The following is a 19,422-nucleotide window of genomic DNA, read 5'->3' as shown; positions in this document are numbered from 1 at the left end:
TACTTCACTGGGTTTGATGACGCTGGTTACTATTTGCCTTGGCCTTGTTAGCGATTAAAGAAAGCGGAGATAATGCAACGCCGAGCTGAGTTCATGATCTAGACGGAGTCGGTGCCTTGACCATCAAACAGGCACCGTTTACTGCGGTCAGCACAACAGCCCACGGCAGCTCCCGCGGGACCCGACACGGGGGTGGGGTAACCCACTGCTGCAAAACCTAAACGGGGAGGCTAAAGAACACCTTCAAAAATTCTCACCGGCCTTTGTGCCTTTTGTCTGATTCCCCTGCATTCGATCGCAGAGGGAGGAGAAGCCAACTCGCGTCTCATCGATGCACTTCCAGTCATTCCGGCTGACGAGGATTGCAGCATACTTTTTATAGTACTTTCCTTCACTTTAATCCGATTTTTAAAAGGAAGCTGCTTATTTTAAAAACAGCTTTGGAAGGATTTCAAGCGTTTCTCCCTGGTTCCGTATGGCTTTTAGATTTGCAACCCGTTTCTATTTAATTTGGCAAATGCAAAATAAACATACCGCAAGACCGGACTTCCCCAGAGTAATTTTTATACCTGACTTGTGTAGAGAAATGTATTTGGAAGGCGGCGCTGGGGCTCACGTTTCTTTTTATTTAGATCTGTATTTATGAAGCTAAGCCTATTGATAATAGCCTTCCTGTATACCAGCCAATAAACCAGTTCCTTATGTGGTATTAATTTTGTTAGTAATGATATGGCCCTCATAGGAATCTGATAAGGGTTCGTCCGTCGCACATTAACACATCCGAAGTTAGCCGAGTTGGGAAATCACAGTGTTACAGGAGGACATGCGGGAAGGAAAAAAACCTCGAAGGGTTTCTATAGGCTGAGAGATCTACCCCTGTCACCGCATCCCACGGGCCGGTCAGGAGGAAATCGCGCTGTGATGCTCGCCCCAGCACGCTGGAAAAATCAGGCACCTTTCCACAGAGATTTTATGGGTGTTTCAAAGTTGCAGCATCCCCTGCCTGCCCTGGTGCTTCCCGGAGGCGCGGAGGGACGCTGGGGAGAGCCCCGCGGGAAGGGACGCTGCCCTCCTGCCGCAAGGAGGGATTCCTCCAGGGGAATGTCACGCTGTGGAAAGAAAGCTTTTCCCAGCTTTTTTTGGCAGGCAAATATTACGGGACAACACCACGTGGGGCTTGACAGATACGTGGGGCGAGGGGGAAGAAGCGTTCCCTGGGGGTTTCGAAGGCCGAGGGTGAGGGCCGGGGAATTCGGGGCGCCGCGCCTGCTCCGGCACCACCCCTCTCCGCAGGCAGCGGCCCCATCACCGCCGCCAGTGCCCTCCCGGACACGGCAGCCGGGTGCCCGGCAGCGGCTCTCGTCCCGGGCGGTGATGACGCCCGGTAGGCAGCCGCTCTCACCCTCCCGACCTGCTGGAAGCGGAAACCGGCCGACGGCTTCTTCTCCAGGCGGCGTGCGGGAGAGAGGAGCGAGTGATGCTCCTCAGGGATGGGCGGCGAGAACTGGGAAGCCTCAGGCTCCCCTTGAACTGAAGTGCCCTTGGTTCCGCGGGCCAGGCAGTGAGGCGACTTTAAAATGGCATAAGCGAGAGATGATGGAAGTGAAAGCAAGTCATCATTAAGCATTTCATTACGAAATCTATCTGTCTCTCTGCCTGCGTCCCTGTCTGTCTGCTATCTGTCTGCTACCTCCGCCACAATTACATATTGACTGGACTGGGCTGTCTAGCATCTCTGTATTTATCTAGCTACTCTTATTTCTATTATTTAGTACGTTGCTTAACGGAGGGGATGCTTTTGAAGAGGCGAAAAGTGAAAAGACCCAAATGGAGCGGGAGGGAGGGGAGATATAAAAATGATCGTCCAAATATAAACACATCAATAAACACGGTGCGCAGCATCCTGCGAGGATCCATTTGAACTGCTCGCGTCTGGATTCTTTCTGTGACATATGTCTGGCTTTATATTTTAAATGGTAATCAGACCTCGGGAAGAATCCAGCGTTAACTAAAGCATTAGAAGCTGCAACCGCGCAATCAATCCTCTCAGAGTGGCATTGCTCCCTAAGAGATTCCTCAGCGCAGCGGCGAGCATTTTATCTCCAGGAAAATTAAGCCCAGCCTGGCGTCGTGGCGGTGATGTTAGGCTGCAAGCAGCCCCCTTCCTTGGTAGTTTAACGCGGGAGGCACCAGGCCCCTTTATGGTTTCCAATGATCCGTGATAAACAATAACACGTCTTTTATTTCTTAAAAAAACGAGACAATCAAATAAAATGAGCAGAGGCTGAGCATAAAACACCGGGCGAGCCGTGGCTTTATTAATTTCGTGTGACACATAGGCTGCGCAGGGAGGTGAGCAGGCATTGCTGCTGGAAAGCCCAACCACGGGGAGAGAGGAGCGATAGTAAAAGCTTCATCTGGACACGGCTTCAGACTAGGTATAATAAACATCAGGACCGCCGGGCTATTTTATAGCAGTGTGTGCGATAAGAGGGGAGCAAAACTTGGAGCCAGTACCAGCACAGACGTCTCCTTCCCCTTCCCCTTCCCCTTCCCCTTCCCCTTCCCCTTCCCCTTCCCCTTCCCGGGAGCACGGTTCCTGCCTGGGCACAGGCGGTCCCCATATGGTGGAAGTGCGCGCGCCTGTGTGTATGGAAATCCATATTACACATTAATATACATCTATCTTCCAAATTCAGAGGTCGACCTGAGAGCAGCTCTGTGCATACGAAACCAGACGGGGAGGGGTTGCTGGGGAGGCCCGGGCTTCCATTGGCTGCGGGCGCCTGCCGTGGTGCGGGGGTATCTCTCATCATATTCAGCATGTTTTGCACAAGAAATGTCAGCCAGAAAGGGCTATCTGCTCCCTTCGCCAAATTATTCCACAACAATGTCATGCTCCGAGAGCCCGGCTGCAAACTCTTTTTTGGTAGACTCCCTGATCAGCTCGGGCAGAGGGGAAGCGGCGGGAGCAGGAGGCGGAGGCGGAGGCGGAGGCGGCTACTATCCCAACAGCGGGATCTACCTGCCACAGGCGTCCGATCTGTCCTACGGGCTGCAAAGCTGCGGACTTTTCCCCGTTCTGGGCAAACGCAATGAAGGTACTTCTCAAAGCATGGTCCCCAACTCGCACTCCTACGTGTCAGGGATGGAAGTGTGGCTAGATCCTCCCCGGTCCTGTCGCATGGAAGAGCCGGAGAGCCAGCAGGCCACCTCGTGCTCCTTCGCTACGAGCATTAAGGAGGAGAGCTCCTACTGCCTCTATGACTCAGAGAAATGCCCCAAGGGCTCGGCCGCCACAGACCTCGCTCCCTTCCCCCGGCTGAGTGCCGAGGTCAGCCCAGCCAGCAGCGGCGGCGGGGTCCCCGTCCCGGGCTACTTCCGCCTCTCCCAGGCTTATGGCACTTCCAAGAACTACGGCGCGGGGCCAGCCGGGGCTGCCCCTTTCCCTCCGCAGCCCCCCGGTCGCTTCGAGACGCCTCCATCTTTGCCTCCCGTCCCGGACCCGGGGAGGAAGGAGGATGAGGAACGCTCCCCAAGCCCCTTGGCGTGCGTCTCCCAGAGGGAGGACGAGACTCAGGCTTCATCTTCCACCGCAGAGGAGCTCTCTCCTGCTCCGTCAGAGAGCAGCAAAGCTTCTCCAGAGAAAGAGCCTGTAGGTAAGCAAATTATGACGGTGATGGTGGTAGTGATGATTAAAGAGAAAGAGGGAAAAAAAAAAAAAAGGAAAAAAAAAAGAAAGAAATGAAAAAAATAGTCGTTGAGGATCATAGTGGCATTGAAATGCGAAAGGAGGATCCCAGCTGCCCCTCGGGGCTGCCAAGAAGCGCTGCTCAGACTGACCTTCTGAACTTTGTAATATTCGGGCATGGGGTTGCCGTAAAAATTAATGTCCATCCTATAGTTTAAAAACCCTTACGGCCTCCTCTATGGGCAACTTTAGCCTGCATGCTGCTAAAACATATAGAAAAACAAGATCAATCTCTCCCCCGTGATGTGAAGGTGCCTAGCAGATAACAGAGATGTTTGTAAAGCATCCAAAATAAGCAATAGGCAGTGCCAATAAATAAACCTATTAACGCGGTAAGTTATATTTTACGATCCAGAATGCTTTTCGGAATAACAACCGCGCTGAAATGTGCCATCTATGAGCTGCTATCAAATTAGACTGATGAATGCACGGCGAATATCCTTCAGCATCTACACTAGATAACAGAGCTGTTATTTATACATTTCCTTATTTATTCCCCTTTCGTGTCCCCATGGCAAAAAATAACTCCCCTTCTCCGGATGGCAGACTTTGCAGGAGCTTCTCTCTGTTCGCTTTTCGGACACCCTTTTATTCCTTTCAGGAGACCCGTTGGAAAGTAGCATTTAAAGAAAAGAAAAAAAAGAAGGGTCAACTAAAAGCTGTTAGAGAGCCAACCCCAAACCACTAACCACTCTGAGCCATCAAGGGATTGGTGTTACCTCTTTCCCAGTCAGTTCCACTGATAGAAATCACCTCAAAACGTTTTTATTATTGTTATTACTGTATTTTTTTCGTCCCCGAAATGGTTGGAAATGAGAAGGCCATGGCGAAGCTCTCCGGAAAGGCAGGGGCTGAAGGCGGGGAGGCTCCGGCTCCCCAGCTCACCTTGTTTTCCAGCTCCGTAGCACAATTACAAAGTCCGGATCCAGAGGCTTTGTCTTTTTGGAAGCAGGTGCCTGGGGGGAAGGAAATAAGACTGCAGGCCCTTCAACTGCCCCCAGTAGCAGAGGGCTCGGAATGGCCGACAGGGAGAGGCTAGGAGCTCCTTTCGGAGGGTCGGAGATGTGCTACAGTCTGGGGCACGCTGGCCCACCAGAAGCTGTGCGGAGGTTTTTGAGCATTGGCAGTTCTTACCCGGATATATCCAAAACCTTTGGGAAACCGTTTTGAAGCCCTCGGTTCCCTCAAGGACACCCCACATTCCAGTTCTCCGCAGCTGGCGGGGTGAGCCCATCGCACACACAGACACAGACACACGCACAGGCGCTCCTTCCACCCTCTCCCCACAGCTCTTTGCCTCCTACCCGATGGTAACGTCCATTTTTTACTTTCTCAAAACTAGGCAATTCAAAAGGAGAAAATGCAGCAAACTGGCTCACGGCAAAAAGTGGCAGAAAGAAACGATGCCCCTATACCAAGCATCAAACTCTCGAGCTGGAAAAGGAGTTTCTATTCAATATGTACCTGACTCGTGAGCGTCGCCTAGAGATCAGCCGCACAGTCCACCTCACAGACAGACAAGTTAAAATCTGGTTTCAGAACCGCAGAATGAAACTGAAGAAAATGAACAGAGAGAATAGGATTCGTGAGCTCACAGCCAACTTTAATTTCTCTTGATGAACCTATAAACACATCTTTATGGTTTAAAGAGCCAGTATCATTTTCCTAGGCTGTATTCATCTGCACCTGTATGGATTAACGATTTTAGGCGCTCTCAATATGTCCTTAACCTCTTAAGAGCTACTTTGGGGGGTGGGCGGACTAAAGTCACGCTAAAGCACAAAATGCCGTGTGTGAACCTCCCCTCTTCCTTCAGCCTTTCCCGGGGCCAAATTGTTCCTCTAAGCTTTGAAACACAAAAATACCATTTCAAGACATACAAATATGTTTCTCCCTATCTGTCTCTCTGAAAAGTAAACAATCCTGGTTAAAGGTGCATTCTTTTAAAATATAAGTGCTGTAACTTGGACTGTACGTAGCTGCACAATTAAGAATTTAAGCGTTGCCATATTTCTATATATTGGGAGCTTTCCCCTTCTCTGTTTGCCTTGTCTCCCCCTCCCCCTTTTTTCCTTCGAAAAGCGGGGCTTAAAATAATGAAATGCAGGCATCCTTTAAAAGGGTTTCACGGGAACGGGTGTTAGGAGTGATTTTTTTTCTTTTTTTTTAACACTTTACCTTAAAAGCCAATATTGCAGCTTTAAATTTGGCCAGGAAAATGAAATATCTTCTCTTTAAAGGTATAAAAGATTTCGTTTTACTCATGGACTAAATTATTATACTTACCTCTGAATTTCTCTCGCTGGTTGTAGATATTTACTTAATGTAGTTTTGCTTAAATATGTGAATTTGGTGATTTTCTTTTGTGTCTATATATAACGTTACCATTGGTAACGCATGACAAGCACACAGAAATTCCCCCTTTAAAAGAAAATAGTCACTTTTTTCCTCACTAATTTCACTGAAAGTATATATCCTGAACGTCAGATGGACTTTCTGAGCCAGAGTCTGAGATTGCGAGGGAGAATATGTTCGTCTTCCTTTATACTGTGAAGTTACATTCATTAAAGGGTCAAACATATAGGAGAAAAAACTTAAAAATATTAAAAAAAAAAAAAAAGAAGGGGGAAAGCTATAAATACAGATATGGATAAATGTCTATTATTATTAAAATGCCGATACTGTTTTAAGCAAATGCATTCTATCGTTATTATAAATGTTAGTTCTAGCTATATCTAGTTCTTACCTTAAATCGGAATAAATTAATATTGTAATGCTGCTGTGCGTGAAAAAGACGATGTTTATGTTCTCATAGAAGAATAAAAAACCCGTGGAATGAATCCTTTTAATTTTACCTCTTTTTGTAACTGTTTATCCTCAGGTTCTACTTTATGTCTTCGAGAACTTTTACAACAGGAATAGTTGCCTAAACCCCCTGCAATTACTTTAGGAATCTATTTAAATATTACCTAGACGGTCGTAATTTGTCTGGGCCATATAGCGATGGTGCTCTAAGGTTTGTCGGCTTTTGTTCAGTTTTATGACTTGCTAGTATATCTGGATTGTTGCTGTCTTGAACGAGTGGTTTCAGTTGACTGAGGAACTGCATAGACTGAGGAAGCAAATTACTATTTCTTCAGGGTAGGGAAACTATATATTTCTTCTCTCTTTTTTTTTTTTTTTTTTTTCCCTTTTGTTAATCGAACACCTACAAGTGTGCTGAGATCTTTAACTCCAGAGGACGTGAAAAAAATTCTAGCTTTATCTCAGGGCTGAGAAGAAATCGTAAAGGTGAGATCATGGGGAGGGAGGGGAACCCCAGCCTCGCCTCCCTGCCAGCGGGCCCCTCCAGACAAGGCTATTCCCTACCTGACTGCATGTGGAAGAGCTTATTTTACACAGGCTGCTTTTTTTTTTTTTTTTAATTTTTTTTTTTTTGGTATCCTCTTTTCCTTGCTGCATGTTTAGCTAACAGGGTCTTGCACAAAGGAAACGCAAAAGGAAGGCTGGAAGAAAAGAGACATCTAATGCTTCCTTGCAAGGGTATATGTATGCCGGGAGGAGGGGGGCACAGACTTTGAACCCGGGCTTCTTGGGAGCCGCTAGCTTTTCGTGATGTAACATTGTCGTGCACGGCCCTTTTTTCCCCGATTACATCTGCATGGAACGGCGAAAGCTGCCCGCGCGCGTGTGTGTGGGTGGTTGTTATTATATTTTACTCTTGTTTTCATTAACCCACCCGAGGCTGGCCGAGGGGCGCGGAGGGGCGCCGGCGGGGTGGGCGGGAGGGCGAGAGGGATGTTTTAGTCACGTTTCTGGTTTTATTTTCGTAGCGGGATCCTTGCGTTAAGGACCACGGCAATGGGGAGAGTAATAATTAGCGCCTGAGAACTGCTCTGTGGTTTAGGTAGTTTCATGTTGTTGGGGCTCCACCTTTCTCTCTACAGCACGAAACTGCCTTAATTACTTCAGTTGATATCATCACCAGGTATGCTTGGTGCGAGGGTCCTTTCTACTCGAAGAAGTCTTAGCGCTGAAGTGAACTGTAGGCGTCAAGTCCCAATGCCATTGTTTCCCATCTGCAGCGGAGCCTCCTTTGATTCCTCAGATAAACACGGCAGCCGAGGGGGGAAGCTTGACAAGTTCTTCAAGGTTAGCTAGCTCCTAAGCGAGTCCCTGCCTGCTTGCGGGTTTTTAATATATCTCGTTGGCTGCATTCAAGGTCAGGTGCGTTTTTGCATTCCGCTCGCCGTGGGTCGAGCTCGGGGGGCCGGGGGGGAGGTGGGTGGCTGTTTAATTTCTCAATCTGGATTTATTAAAAACCGAGATACCTGAAAGCATGCCTGGAGGAGGGGGTGGGGAGAAATCAAATCTGCCTGCCCCACTCCAGGCGTCATCAAAAACAAGGGCCCGGAGCGCAGCACCCGCGGCCGGCTGGACCCACCGGCAGCGGTGAGGGTGCCCGGCCCCGCCGGCGGCTGTCGGTCCCTGTGGTGGGGTGGCCGGCGCTGCCGCAGCCTGGCGCACGGCCCCGCCGGCTCCGCGCCTCCGCCGTCGGGCCCGCTACCCCGGGGCTGCCCGGGGGCGCCGGCTGCCCCGCGGCCCGCAAGGCCTCGGTTACGATCACGATTGCAGTGCGGGCTCTCCGCGGCGGCGGAACGGGCAACAGCGACCTCTCCGGGCCCGCTGCCGTCGCCGCCGCCGCCGCCTTTTGTGTTCGCAGCGGGACCGCGGGCGATGGGCGGGATCCCGCCGGGCCCTCCGCCAGCAGCCAGCGCCGCCGCGGCCGCGGAGCGGGGCACCCTTCGCGGAGGAAAGGAGGGCGGGGAAAAAGACAGAAAACTCCGTCGTTGCTCGTTTATTTCTATTTATTTTTTAGCTGTCGTGATTATGTTTGCCTTAATAAAATAACAATAGTAAAACCTAAGAACTTTTTCAAAACTTCAGGCTGGGTTGCAGGAGCTCAGATGAGTTTGGATAGCGGAATTCAGACATACTCAGAAAAGCAGTCGTCCCCGGCCGGGACAGGAGCAGAGCTCTGCATTGCAGTCAAATTTGAGTGCTTGTGTTTGCCTCTCCGCACAAGGTCTGTCGGGCTATCTGCAGTGTCTGTGTACATTTCGGGGAGTGTATTTACAGTGCCTGTGTCTGTGTGTGCCAATATAGCGTCTTTTGCCTCTGCCCTTTTGCTTCCCAGTTGAGTCGCCTCATCCTGATTTTGGACTGCTTCCTCTCAATTCTGAATCATTTTTTCTCTTCATTGTGCCAAAACCCTGCCATGGCTTCGTACCACGACTGTTTCCGTGAGAGAGGTCTGCAGTGGCAGGAAACCCTGGGAAAGGCGATCCTGAACTTCCAGTTCAGGAGAGATCGCCAACGCCCGCGAATTCCTGCCCCGCGCCCGTGTATGCTCAGCGCCTCCGCGGTATGTGGCGAATGAAGCAGATGCCCCCCAGCCCCCGCTTAAAAACCGACGGGATCCTTCCTGATGCAGCCGGCTGTTGGAGCTAGCGGAATGGGAGCGCTGCTTGTTCGGTTATGTTGGGATGGAGGACAAGGAGTACTTTTATTCAAACAAGATCACTCCGGCAGTGCTTCATTCCTAGGAATTCTGGTTGCATATAGCATTTTAATGTCAACGTTTGTTTCTGCCCTGTTTGGGGTCTTTTGCCCCCGAAGGTGTAAGTCACCAAAACCTTAAGTAATTCGCAAAATAAATTGAAGAAGAGAAATCGCCTACGTGGTTCATATGAAAAATGTACTTTGGGTGAAAATTGATCTAAAACGGCGATAAGAGAGTCGAACATCCCAGTGTAAATATTAGCAACGCCACCGCGTGAAAAATATCTAATTATTTGCTGTATTTCTCCTCTTACTTTCTGTACAACCTCTCCTGCCTCTTGGATGCTGGCAATGAACAAATGCGGAATTTTACAGGGGAAATAAAAATGCAGTCACGTTATTTTAAACGCTATTGTTATTGTTATTCATTTGTTATTAGTTTTGGTGAGGAACCAAAAAAATAAAACCCGCTGCTAAAGTTGAGAACCCAAATTCGAATATAAACATCCAGGACTCCTGCAGCTAAGATTATTTTTTCTGAATGGAAAAAGGAAGTTCTACAATCACATTTCACCACAGCTGACTCTTAATAATAAATACAAATGACGTGGAGTTCCGTCTTTCCAGGAAAGAAATACAATTATTTTTTTCTATTACGGAGTGTCTATACAATGGGAGAAAGAAAAAAAAAAACCGAGAGAGATTTATTTGCATTTTTAAAATTGTTAGAAAATAACGGGCCTCTTGTTTATTGAGATCTTGCAACTGTTCCACGATTTTCGAACTCTAATGGGGGATAATAGTTTCATTGTGAGCCTTTGTAATTTTGAATGTAGGAGAGAGCGGTGTTAAAATAGGACCTCTGTAGGATTTCGGATTAAACTGTTGAGAAGACATGAAAAGAAAAAGAAAGAAGGAGAGAGGGAGAGAGACAGCCCACATAGCGATGTAAAACTAATTAGAACCACACTTTCGTATGCACAATATTTACACGCGATTTTAATCATTACTCAGTCGTCCCTACCATTTGCTGGGCTCTATTTTCAATATAAGGTATTTCGAGTAAATTGAGCCTCTCACGGAGATTTTTTGTGCCCCCTGCATCTTAGTGACCGCGCTCCTTCGCCAGCCACGGGGATAAACAGCGTGAATGTCCGCCAGGGAGAAACCAGGGAGTCGCAGGCACGTTTGCCAAGAGCTCAGCCACTACTTTAATTCCTAACACTGGACTTGGATCTGGCCGCCTCTTACTTTCCCCCGCGCACCCTCCCCTCCTTCTGCTGAGGATTGTAACCCTCCGCTCGGCTTCCGATGCCGCTAGCGTGTGTCCCGCAGTCACAGGAGGTGCCAGCAAATAAATAACTATATTTGCACATAAATTTGATTCACCAGAATGCCGGACGGCCGACTGCGAACGCCCCTTTGATAGCCGCCTGGAGAAGCAGGGTGCCTTTCGGCAGAGGGGAGACCGGGCATTTTCTCCCCTTTCCCCCCGCTGCTTCCCTGCATAGTTGAAGAATTAATTGTGGTGATAAATACCGCCGCCCGGCTCTGCCCGCACTCCTTCCCTCCCGGTCAGGACGGCGGCTCCCCTCCGGCCGCCGCCGCACCGCCGCCCAGCCCCGGCTCCTCTCCCCGGCTTGGCGAAGGGGTCCCCGGTCCAAGGGCAGGGGCAGCGGGGAGGACGAGGAGGGTGTTTCGGTCACTGCCGCGCTGTGCCCGGCGGGGTGGTGTGGTGAAGTGCAGTTTGGTGCCGACCAGGCTAAATACCGAGCCAGTGCCTGCCCCCGTCCTCCGGCCGGGCGGGGAGGGCCGGCTCTGCGCCGTGGTTTCGGAGAGGGGATGCGTTGAATTTGACTTTCCGCTGCCAGCGCTGAGCCGAACGGAACGGTATTATTTACAGTGGGTTCCCAAACTAAACACAATAGTATAATTTAACCTTTCCAAGCACTCGTAAATTTTTACTGCTGTGAAACACAACGATGCAAATGAGCGCGCTCATAGTTACTGACTTAATAACAACCCCGTGGCTCCCGAAACAATAACTCCTTATGAAATATAATAAATGTATATTTAAATACAGTATACCGCAACTACTATTTTGCTCTTTTTATTGCTTCAGTTATTGTATCATTTTATGTGAAGGTCTCCGATCACAAGGGTGGCGGGATTTTTTTTCCCGGAGAACACGACCCTATGATGGGATGATTAATTTTGATATAAAATAGTCCGCTTAAACGAAAAAAAAAAATAAAAAGAAAGAAAAAAGGGAGAGGGGAGAGAAAGAGGAAGAGAGAGAGAAAGAGGGGAGGGGGGCTGTAATACGGAATCCGATCTTTTAATCTCAGTTGGCCGCAATTAAAACAAACCCCGCCGTATAACTCAAATATCCCTTTGCATAAAAACATATGGCCTCGCTATAAAAATTATGGCTGGAAAACACTGACCCATTAATAGCCCGCGGACTGATTTATACTTTATTGTTCTGCTCCCCCGCCACGTGACAGGCGCAGCCAATGGGCGCCTGCGCTGCCCTCAACTTATTACTGACTCTACTTCTCCGCCAGCACCAAGTTGTTACGTGAAACCCGCAGCCCCGAACCGCGGCGGGTCCGCCGCCGCCCGCCCGCCCGCCATGTCGGCTCCCGGGACCCTCAGCAATTACTACGTGGACTCCTTCCTGGTGCCGGAGGGGGACGAGCTGGCGGCGCCCCGCTACGCCCCCGCCCCGCTGGGGCCGCCGCCGCGGCCGGCGGCGCTGGCCGAGCACCCCGAGCTGGCCCCCTGCAGCTTCCAGCCCAAGGCGCCCGTCTTCGGCCCCCCCTGGAGCCCCGCGCACCCCGCCGGCGCCAGCGGCGTCCCCGCCGTCTACCACCCCTACGCGCACCACCAGGCGCCCGTGGCACCGCCCGACGGCAGGTACATGCGTTCGTGGCTTGAGCCTGTGCCGGGCTCCTTGTCTTTCCCCGGGTTACCTACCAGCAGGCATTACGGCATTAAACCTGAACCGCTGGCGGCCAGGAGGGCTGACTGTACCACGTTTGACACTCACACTTTGTCTCTCTCTGATTATGCTTGTGGTTCTCCTCCAGTTGATAGGGATAAGCAAAGCCACGAAGGCGCATTCTCTGAAAGCAATGGAGAAAGTGAGGCAAACGGAGAGAAACCGCAGATCGATCCAAGTAAGTGGGACGGCAAGGGTAATGGACTTCAGGGCTCTGCGCCGGCCGCGGGGAGGTGTCGAGGCTCTGGGGCTAATTACGCGGCCGAGCACCGGCCGCTGCCGCCGCCGCTGCGCCAGCCGGCCGGGGTCTGCCATCTGCAGAAGCCAGCGCTGCCTTTCTCAGGTTCGAACGGGATCTAGGACGGCTCTGGCTTTCCAGGGTGAAAGGAAAACAAAAACCCACCCTACAACTACAACTAAAGCAAACATTGGAAAAAAAAAAATTTAAAAACAAAAGAGAGAGAGAAATGCGGTAGTCGCCCATCCCCACTCCTGCCACCCCAGCAAACTCAGCAGGACGTGCTCACATCCTCCTGCCTCGCCGCGCTCCCAGGCGTGGGCAGCCGCCGGGGAGATGGGTGCCTAGAAAGCACGGGATGTGAATCAGATCTTTTTTTGAGACGGCTCCCAGGACAGGGCGGCTATTGCTGGGCTGAGAACAGAAACCTCGCCGTTGACTTAGTTGCTCCCCTCCCCCTTTCGTCTCCTCGGTGGAAAACCCCGGGCTGGATGCTCCCAGGACTACGAGACTGGTGGCAGAGCGCCTCGGGATTACTATCGCGATTAACGCCATGCGAATAAGGGTCCTAAGAGGGCGAGGGTTCAATTATGCCAGCTGTAGATTAACTCGCCAGCTCCCTAGGTTTTGCCAGGGATGACACAGGAGAAGGTAGAGATAAAAAAGACAAACAATTTCGATGACATGTTGATCTGGCTGGTTACTCCCCGGGCTGGCTGTTTGAGGTGTGGGGAGGCCAAGAAGGAGGAAGTGAGTTAGAGAGCGAGGAAGAGAGAGGAGGAGAAAGTATCTAAAAATTGTATTCTCTCCAAACAATAAAAAAGGCGAGGGGAGGCGGGGGCAACGGGGCTTTGCCGCGTGTGGTTGCGTGTGACCTCCCCATGTGCCTGTATTTTGGAGTCCATTGTGCCTCACGAGCCTCTGTGCCTGGGGAAATGAGAGCCACGTCCTAAACACGAATACCGGGACACCTGATGGGCTGTTTCTGCGTGGATTTCCCTCCCAGCCCCCTCCCTCCACCTCCCACCCTCCCCCTCAGCCTGAACTTCTGTTGTTTTCGTTGTAGATAATCCAGCTGCAAACTGGCTCCACGCAAGGTCCACCAGGAAAAAGCGATGCCCTTACACCAAGCATCAGACCCTGGAACTGGAGAAGGAGTTTCTGTTCAATATGTATCTCACTAGGGACCGTAGATACGAGGTGGCCAGACTCCTCAATTTAACAGAGAGACAAGTGAAAATCTGGTTTCAGAACAGGAGGATGAAAATGAAGAAAATCAACAAAGATCGAGCGAAGGACGAATGATGGTGACACGCGGGTTAAAATGAAAATGCGTAAAGTAAAAGAAAAAAAAAAAGAAAAAAGTTAAAACAAACAAAAAAATCATCCCCTCGAGCCCTGCCATGCAATGCGTCTGGGTCCAGGCCTCATTTTTCCCTTGGCAAATTCTGATTATGATTGTACAATGATAGTCACAGAGGCCAGATTGCCAGGAGAGGTACAGTAAGACTTTTAATTTTCTAATAGGAAAGAAAAAGGGGGCATTAGCACGAAAAGGCTGTTTAACTGGCTTGTATAAATCTACCTGTTTCTTCACTTATGGAAAGAAAAAAAAATTATAAAACTACCTTTTCATAATGCACAACTATTTACGGACTGTGTAGTTTAGTCTACGTAGTTAATTTTATTCGCTTTTTGCGTGGCAGAGAGATCTCTGCTCTAATACTTGAACACTGTGTTTTATTGTGGTAATTATGTTTGTGACTCAATTTATGTGCTTGGGTGCTGTACCGGATGTAATGGTGTAAGCTAGAATTCAATTTGAACTCAGGTTGTTTATTATAAAAATTGCATAGAGTATAGCTCTGTAGTGTATTAAGTCTTTTCTGTATAATTAGACAGTTAACCTTTGATTGTAAAATATATATATTATATATATCCCAATGCAAAAAAAAAAAAAAAAAAGGTAGAAAAAACCGTTTGTTCGGGATGTCTGGGAATTACGGTTCTCAAAATATGAAGCAAGTCATTTTAGTATGCACAGTTGATACATATATAGTACTGTCGTTGTCGGTTGTATATATAATCTATATATTAAAAAAAAAGTAAATAAACAGACTAGCTTAAATATTGTTTTTGCACCAGTGAGCAGTTAGCAGATTTCGGAGCTATACGTATATGTGAAAAGGGTAACTACCTATGGTTTATGTCTGAATTTTAATCGAATGATTTGATGGTTATTGTAATGAAGGTTAATTTTATTGATAATAAATTATACATTATAAAAACCTACATTTGGTTATTGTAAATTTGTATCAATTAAAAAAAAAATCTGGGAAGTTATGTTAATGCAGAACGTACACTGTCTATTTTGAAACAGTTACCTCATGGCCTACTGACCAAATCGTTGTGTTGAAATGATATTTAACTTTTTGCCAAATAAAATATATTGATTCTTTTATATTTTGTGATGTTTTAAGATTATTGAGGAGAGGTTCTTCCATGGCACACCGAATCTCGGCAGCAGATGTGGCCGGACTATGGTAGTTGCAGAGGCGAGGCGAGGAGTGGTATTATTTTCGAGCCAAGGCAAAGCCACAGTTTTTTAAAAACGCAACCCCCAGGTGATGGAAATTTTGGTCTTATTTTTATCCCAAATGGACAGATTTAGGTCCTAAACGCCATAGCTTCTCTGAGAGTAGGGATTTCTTCCCCCCTTGCGGGTGTGATTTGGTAAGCTGGTGCTTAGCAGTGTGCGGAGGGAGCCCCTTGGATGGCAGCGGGGCACGGTGCCGAGCTAACGCCGTTTTAATAAAATTCGCCGCCGAGGCGGGGGAACCAAACCAAAATGTCCGACGTTCTTTAGCGCGGACAATAATGTAAATCTGCTCAGACAGCGACATTTAAACTGAGATTGTTAATTAGCCTCCACCAGAAAATGTCCAGCACTAAGTGTGCTTCCACAACCCCTGTGAGAAGGCTCGCCTTACCAGCGCGTTCATTTCAAATTCCCTGTTAGAGATAATTGCCCATGCAAAATATGTTATTTCAAACATCATCCACTTTTTTCCTTCCTTTGCCTTCGCTTTTGTATTTTTTCCCTTTTAAGTGTCCCGTGGCAAATAAATACAACCCGTTGCATTTTACTAGCGCCTCAGATTATATATGTATTTATAGATAGATATGGAATCAGATAAAATTTTACTGACAATTATGGTAGAATTTATGGTGTCAATTTTAGTCGCTGATTTAGCCGAAGGAAAGTGGTGGGCTGGCAACAGTCTACAGCAGAGAACATGAAATTGTATTTATTTTTAAAAAGAGAAGGATGGTTTCTTTGGAGTGGAAGATTTCCATACATCCCCTCCCCATTGGACCTACCCCTCCCCCGCCGCCCCAAGCCAAACCAAGCTCAGCAACAAAAGAAAATAGCAAAGTCTATGAGCTTGCTGATATTTACCCTTGTTTTGGGCGGACATCTTACTGCTCACAGTGGATATCCTCCATAACATGAATCGCGGCACTGCTCTACACCACACACTGACCCTTGTTTGCAAATACGGCGAATAACAATAAAATCCTTCTTGTTTTATGAAGGTACCTTTACACATATATACATATATATATATGTATATGTATTGAAAGCAAAATAGGATGCAACACGCTTATGGTTTTGGCAGAAGTTGTTGTTAGGAAAATTCAGAGCCATACTACAGTGCAATAAAAGAAAATGACTGCTGTAACCGTTTATGGGGTGTAAAACGCTGCAGGGCTGGCTGAAGACAAAACTTAGGGAGCCGGCAAGAAGTTTACAGATGTGCAGAACTGCGGGAGGAAAAAAAAAAAAAAAAAAAAGCTTTCGACTTCACCTTACCAAAAAAAAAAAAAAAAAAAAAAAGAGGAAATAAATCCGAGGTAAGATTTGATGAGTTCTAATTAGCAAAAGGGAGCTCGTTCTGGCGTGCACACACACAAAAAAACCCCTAATTGATCCCCGAGCCAGTATTTGGGGATGCTGGGACGCCCTCTGTTGTTGCAGACAGAGGCAACTTCAAAGAATCAGCATTAAGAGTGTGTAATAAATGACGGGTCTGCAAACTGTCTGGAATTCGGCTCTTAATGAGTTTACAACTGTCCAGCCACAATTAAGATTTTCTACAAAAGCCTTTTCATTTGTTTTGTCTGGCTGTTTTAGATAAAGCGGGAGAGCGGAAATAACAACCTTTTATTGGCCTTCCCGTGCTTAAATCCAGGCTGGGAGGTGGACATTTATCTTGCCGCGGGCTGGCGGGCAGAGGCGCGGGCTCCGCCGGGCCGGGCGGGCGGCGGCGGCGCGGCCGTGGCGGCCGAGGGCCGGCAGGTGGCGCTGTGAGCCCGCGAAACAGCGCCCGGCCGCCCTCCGCCATCAAGCGCTCGGCCGCCTCCCCGACAGCTCCTAAAATGTCGACTTTATGGGAGCATAACTGGGCTTGGAAGCGCTGAGATGGTTTTGACAAAGGCCGGTAGATTTGAGGGTGCTTTCCCCCCCTTTATCCCCGAGTTTTTTCCCACTTTATCCCGCCGACCGGGCGCCGTCAGGGTGGAGCGTACCGCCTGGCCGCGCTCAGTGCACTCGTGGCGAAAGTAATGCTTGATCTGCACACGCTGTGCATTTCTTATTCTCAAAATACCGAGACATTTCCTATTATGTGATAGAGAGGGATTGAGCCCTGGCACCTAACTGCCAGCTCCTCTTTTTCTCCCTTGCCCCGAACCTTTGCTCTTTGCTTGAGCTCTGAGCCTGCAAACAGGGCATCCTGATTTCCCGAAGGGCTGGTGTGAAATGAAATATTGGGAGAAAGGGGGAATTGAAGGGTTCGGGCAGGATGTAAGAGGGTCTCCCCAGCTCAGCCTGGGAGGAGAGCCCCCGAAGAGTTTCACCCTTGGAGCTCTGGGGCCAGCCGATGGATTTTCCAATGCCCTTGTCCGCTCCGCGTGGCTGAGACAGCCGTGCAGGGAGCCGGCAGTGCTGCAAAAATCTAGTTTGAAAATTATTTACCGGCGGATGAAATTCTTCAACAGCTGTCTTTGATACAAATAAAAAGCCCTGCTTGTGTCCGAAGCAATTTCAGCTCTCTGGGACCCGTTGTGATTATATTACACAGATGTGAGAAGGCTGATGCTCTGCAAACTTGACGTGTCTCTCAAAGTCATTCCTAACTTGTTCTCGCCGTCTATTTTGTTTCCTCGAATCGTTTTCCTTTTTGTTTTTCCTTTTTTTTTCTTTTATTTTTCTTTTTTTTTTTCTTTTTAATTTTTTTCCGCTTTGCTTTTGTTGGCTCCCGCGTCTTGAGAATGAGGCTTGGTGTGGAGTTGTGGAATATTTTCAGATGGCAATTGCCAAAAGAAACGGGGAAAAAAGTAATTGGAAGGAAAATAAATGCAGGAGGAAAGGAAGCATAAAATATGGGCTGCAGTATAAACGTTGTATTTCGTAAGTTTAAGCCAGACAACTAAACAAATCCCTGTATAGTACTCTGTAAGAGAACTACTTTCTCTGCATCTTACTTATATTTCCTTAAATTAAAGCCATTGTCTTTATATCGAAATTCAGCACTGGATATGTACTGAGCTAGTTTTTTTCCCGCACTGATGAAAAGATTTAATTCTTTCTAGGGATAAAGATCAACAGCCACTCCCTGCTTTCTAACAAGAGCCTTCCTATCAAATGTTTGTCTACAATGGCATTGCTAAACTTATTATGAGTAATTATTTTTTTCCTTGGGCAGTAAAATTATATTGAAATTAAAAAGTGTTTATGCATCGTCATACTAAGTAATAACTTGGCACAGCATGTTCCATTATAATCGTGGATAAATTATGGCGAGAGCAGTTTCCAAACCAACAAAATCTTCTCTGCTATGAACCACATCAAGATACTGCTTAGTACACAAGCCATAATCATGTAGTGCTCCCAGGTCGCTTATAACTTACGAGCACCGTTTTATCACTACACTTTACTTCCCGGAAAAGCTCAGTGCCAAAGAGGAGTAGTCCAGATCTTACAAGGAAAAAAAATACAATTAATCCATCCCAGAGGATTATTTTTAAAGCGTGTGAGAATATTACCATGACCAAAAACTTGAAATCTCCTCCTGTTCTCCCTTTCCCAATTGGAAAAAAAAAAAAAATTAGGAGTGCATTTACAGGCGCGGTAATCTAGCCTGATCCTGTAAGCGACAAAACGAAAGATTTCAGAAGGTGTTTCAGAAGCAGCGTTATGCCTAACTCGCAGAGGGTGGGGGGAGTCAACAAGGTGGCGGGGACCCTTGTCTAGGGGTCCTTCTAGCATTTATTCACTGAAGGCTTTTTGATAAATCTAAACGGCTGGCAGGGAAAAATAAGACGAAAGCAAAATACATTAAAAAAAAAAACGTGACAGCGATAAACACACATAAGCAAAGAAAAATACATAAATGTGCAAATTGTAGAGAACCAGAGAGCTCGAAATGCAACCACCCAGACAATCTATTCGGTCCTACGCTATCCATATTTAAGTCTAGACATTGGTTATATTTGCTGTTTCTTTTTTCTTGCATCTTGGTATGTTGTCACCAGAGGAGCAATTTATTGGTCTAATGCCATCTACTTCAGCCTCTTTGATCTTCTTGGTCGTCATTTTGTTTGCATCGCATTCGTTTAAGTTCTTGGGCCTCTATTCCTTTCCAGCAGCCTCTTCTGCCGGCACGTTCCCGCACCGCGATTGCGACCTCGGGGATATTGCCTAATATTGGTGAACTGGAAGAAATAACCAAAGGGATTCTTACGGCGGCTTCTCCCTTATGCCTGCGAGTAATAAGTGCGTTTTCACATACTTAACACTTGGCA

General features: G+C 47.9%; 2 protein-coding genes and 1 non-coding gene across 3 annotated transcripts; all 3 read left to right on the top strand.

The window, feature by feature from the left end:
- Nucleotides 1-2,774: 2,774 nt before the first annotated feature.
- Nucleotides 2,775-9,720, top strand: HOXA10 (homeobox A10). Its single transcript, XM_004175364.5, has 2 exons — nucleotides 2,775-3,659; nucleotides 5,094-9,720. Exons 1-2 carry the CDS (start codon nucleotides 2,840-2,842, stop codon nucleotides 5,366-5,368), a joined length of 1,095 nt encoding a protein of 364 aa, XP_004175412.2. The 5' UTR covers nucleotides 2,775-2,839; the 3' UTR covers nucleotides 5,369-9,720.
- On the top strand, nucleotides 7,652-7,726 carry MIR196 (microRNA mir-196). Its single transcript, NR_105656.1, has one exon. It is a non-coding gene; the product is annotated as a microRNA mir-196 (primary transcript).
- A 1,902-nt stretch (nucleotides 9,721-11,622) lies between the features above and the next one.
- On the top strand, nucleotides 11,623-15,016 carry HOXA9 (homeobox A9). The gene is made up of 2 exons (XM_002195207.6): nucleotides 11,623-12,495; nucleotides 13,622-15,016. Exons 1-2 carry the CDS (start codon nucleotides 11,949-11,951, stop codon nucleotides 13,858-13,860), a joined length of 786 nt encoding a protein of 261 aa, XP_002195243.1. The 5' UTR covers nucleotides 11,623-11,948; the 3' UTR covers nucleotides 13,861-15,016.
- The last annotated feature ends 4,406 nt before the right edge of the window (nucleotides 15,017-19,422 follow it).

The sequence above is a fragment of the Taeniopygia guttata genome, chromosome 2 (genome assembly GCF_048771995.1).
Source record: "Taeniopygia guttata chromosome 2, bTaeGut7.mat, whole genome shotgun sequence".
NCBI lineage: Eukaryota > Metazoa > Chordata > Aves > Passeriformes > Estrildidae > Taeniopygia > Taeniopygia guttata.
The sequence above is the reverse complement of the archived record's forward strand: the minus strand, read 5'-3'. Positions and strand labels throughout refer to the sequence as shown.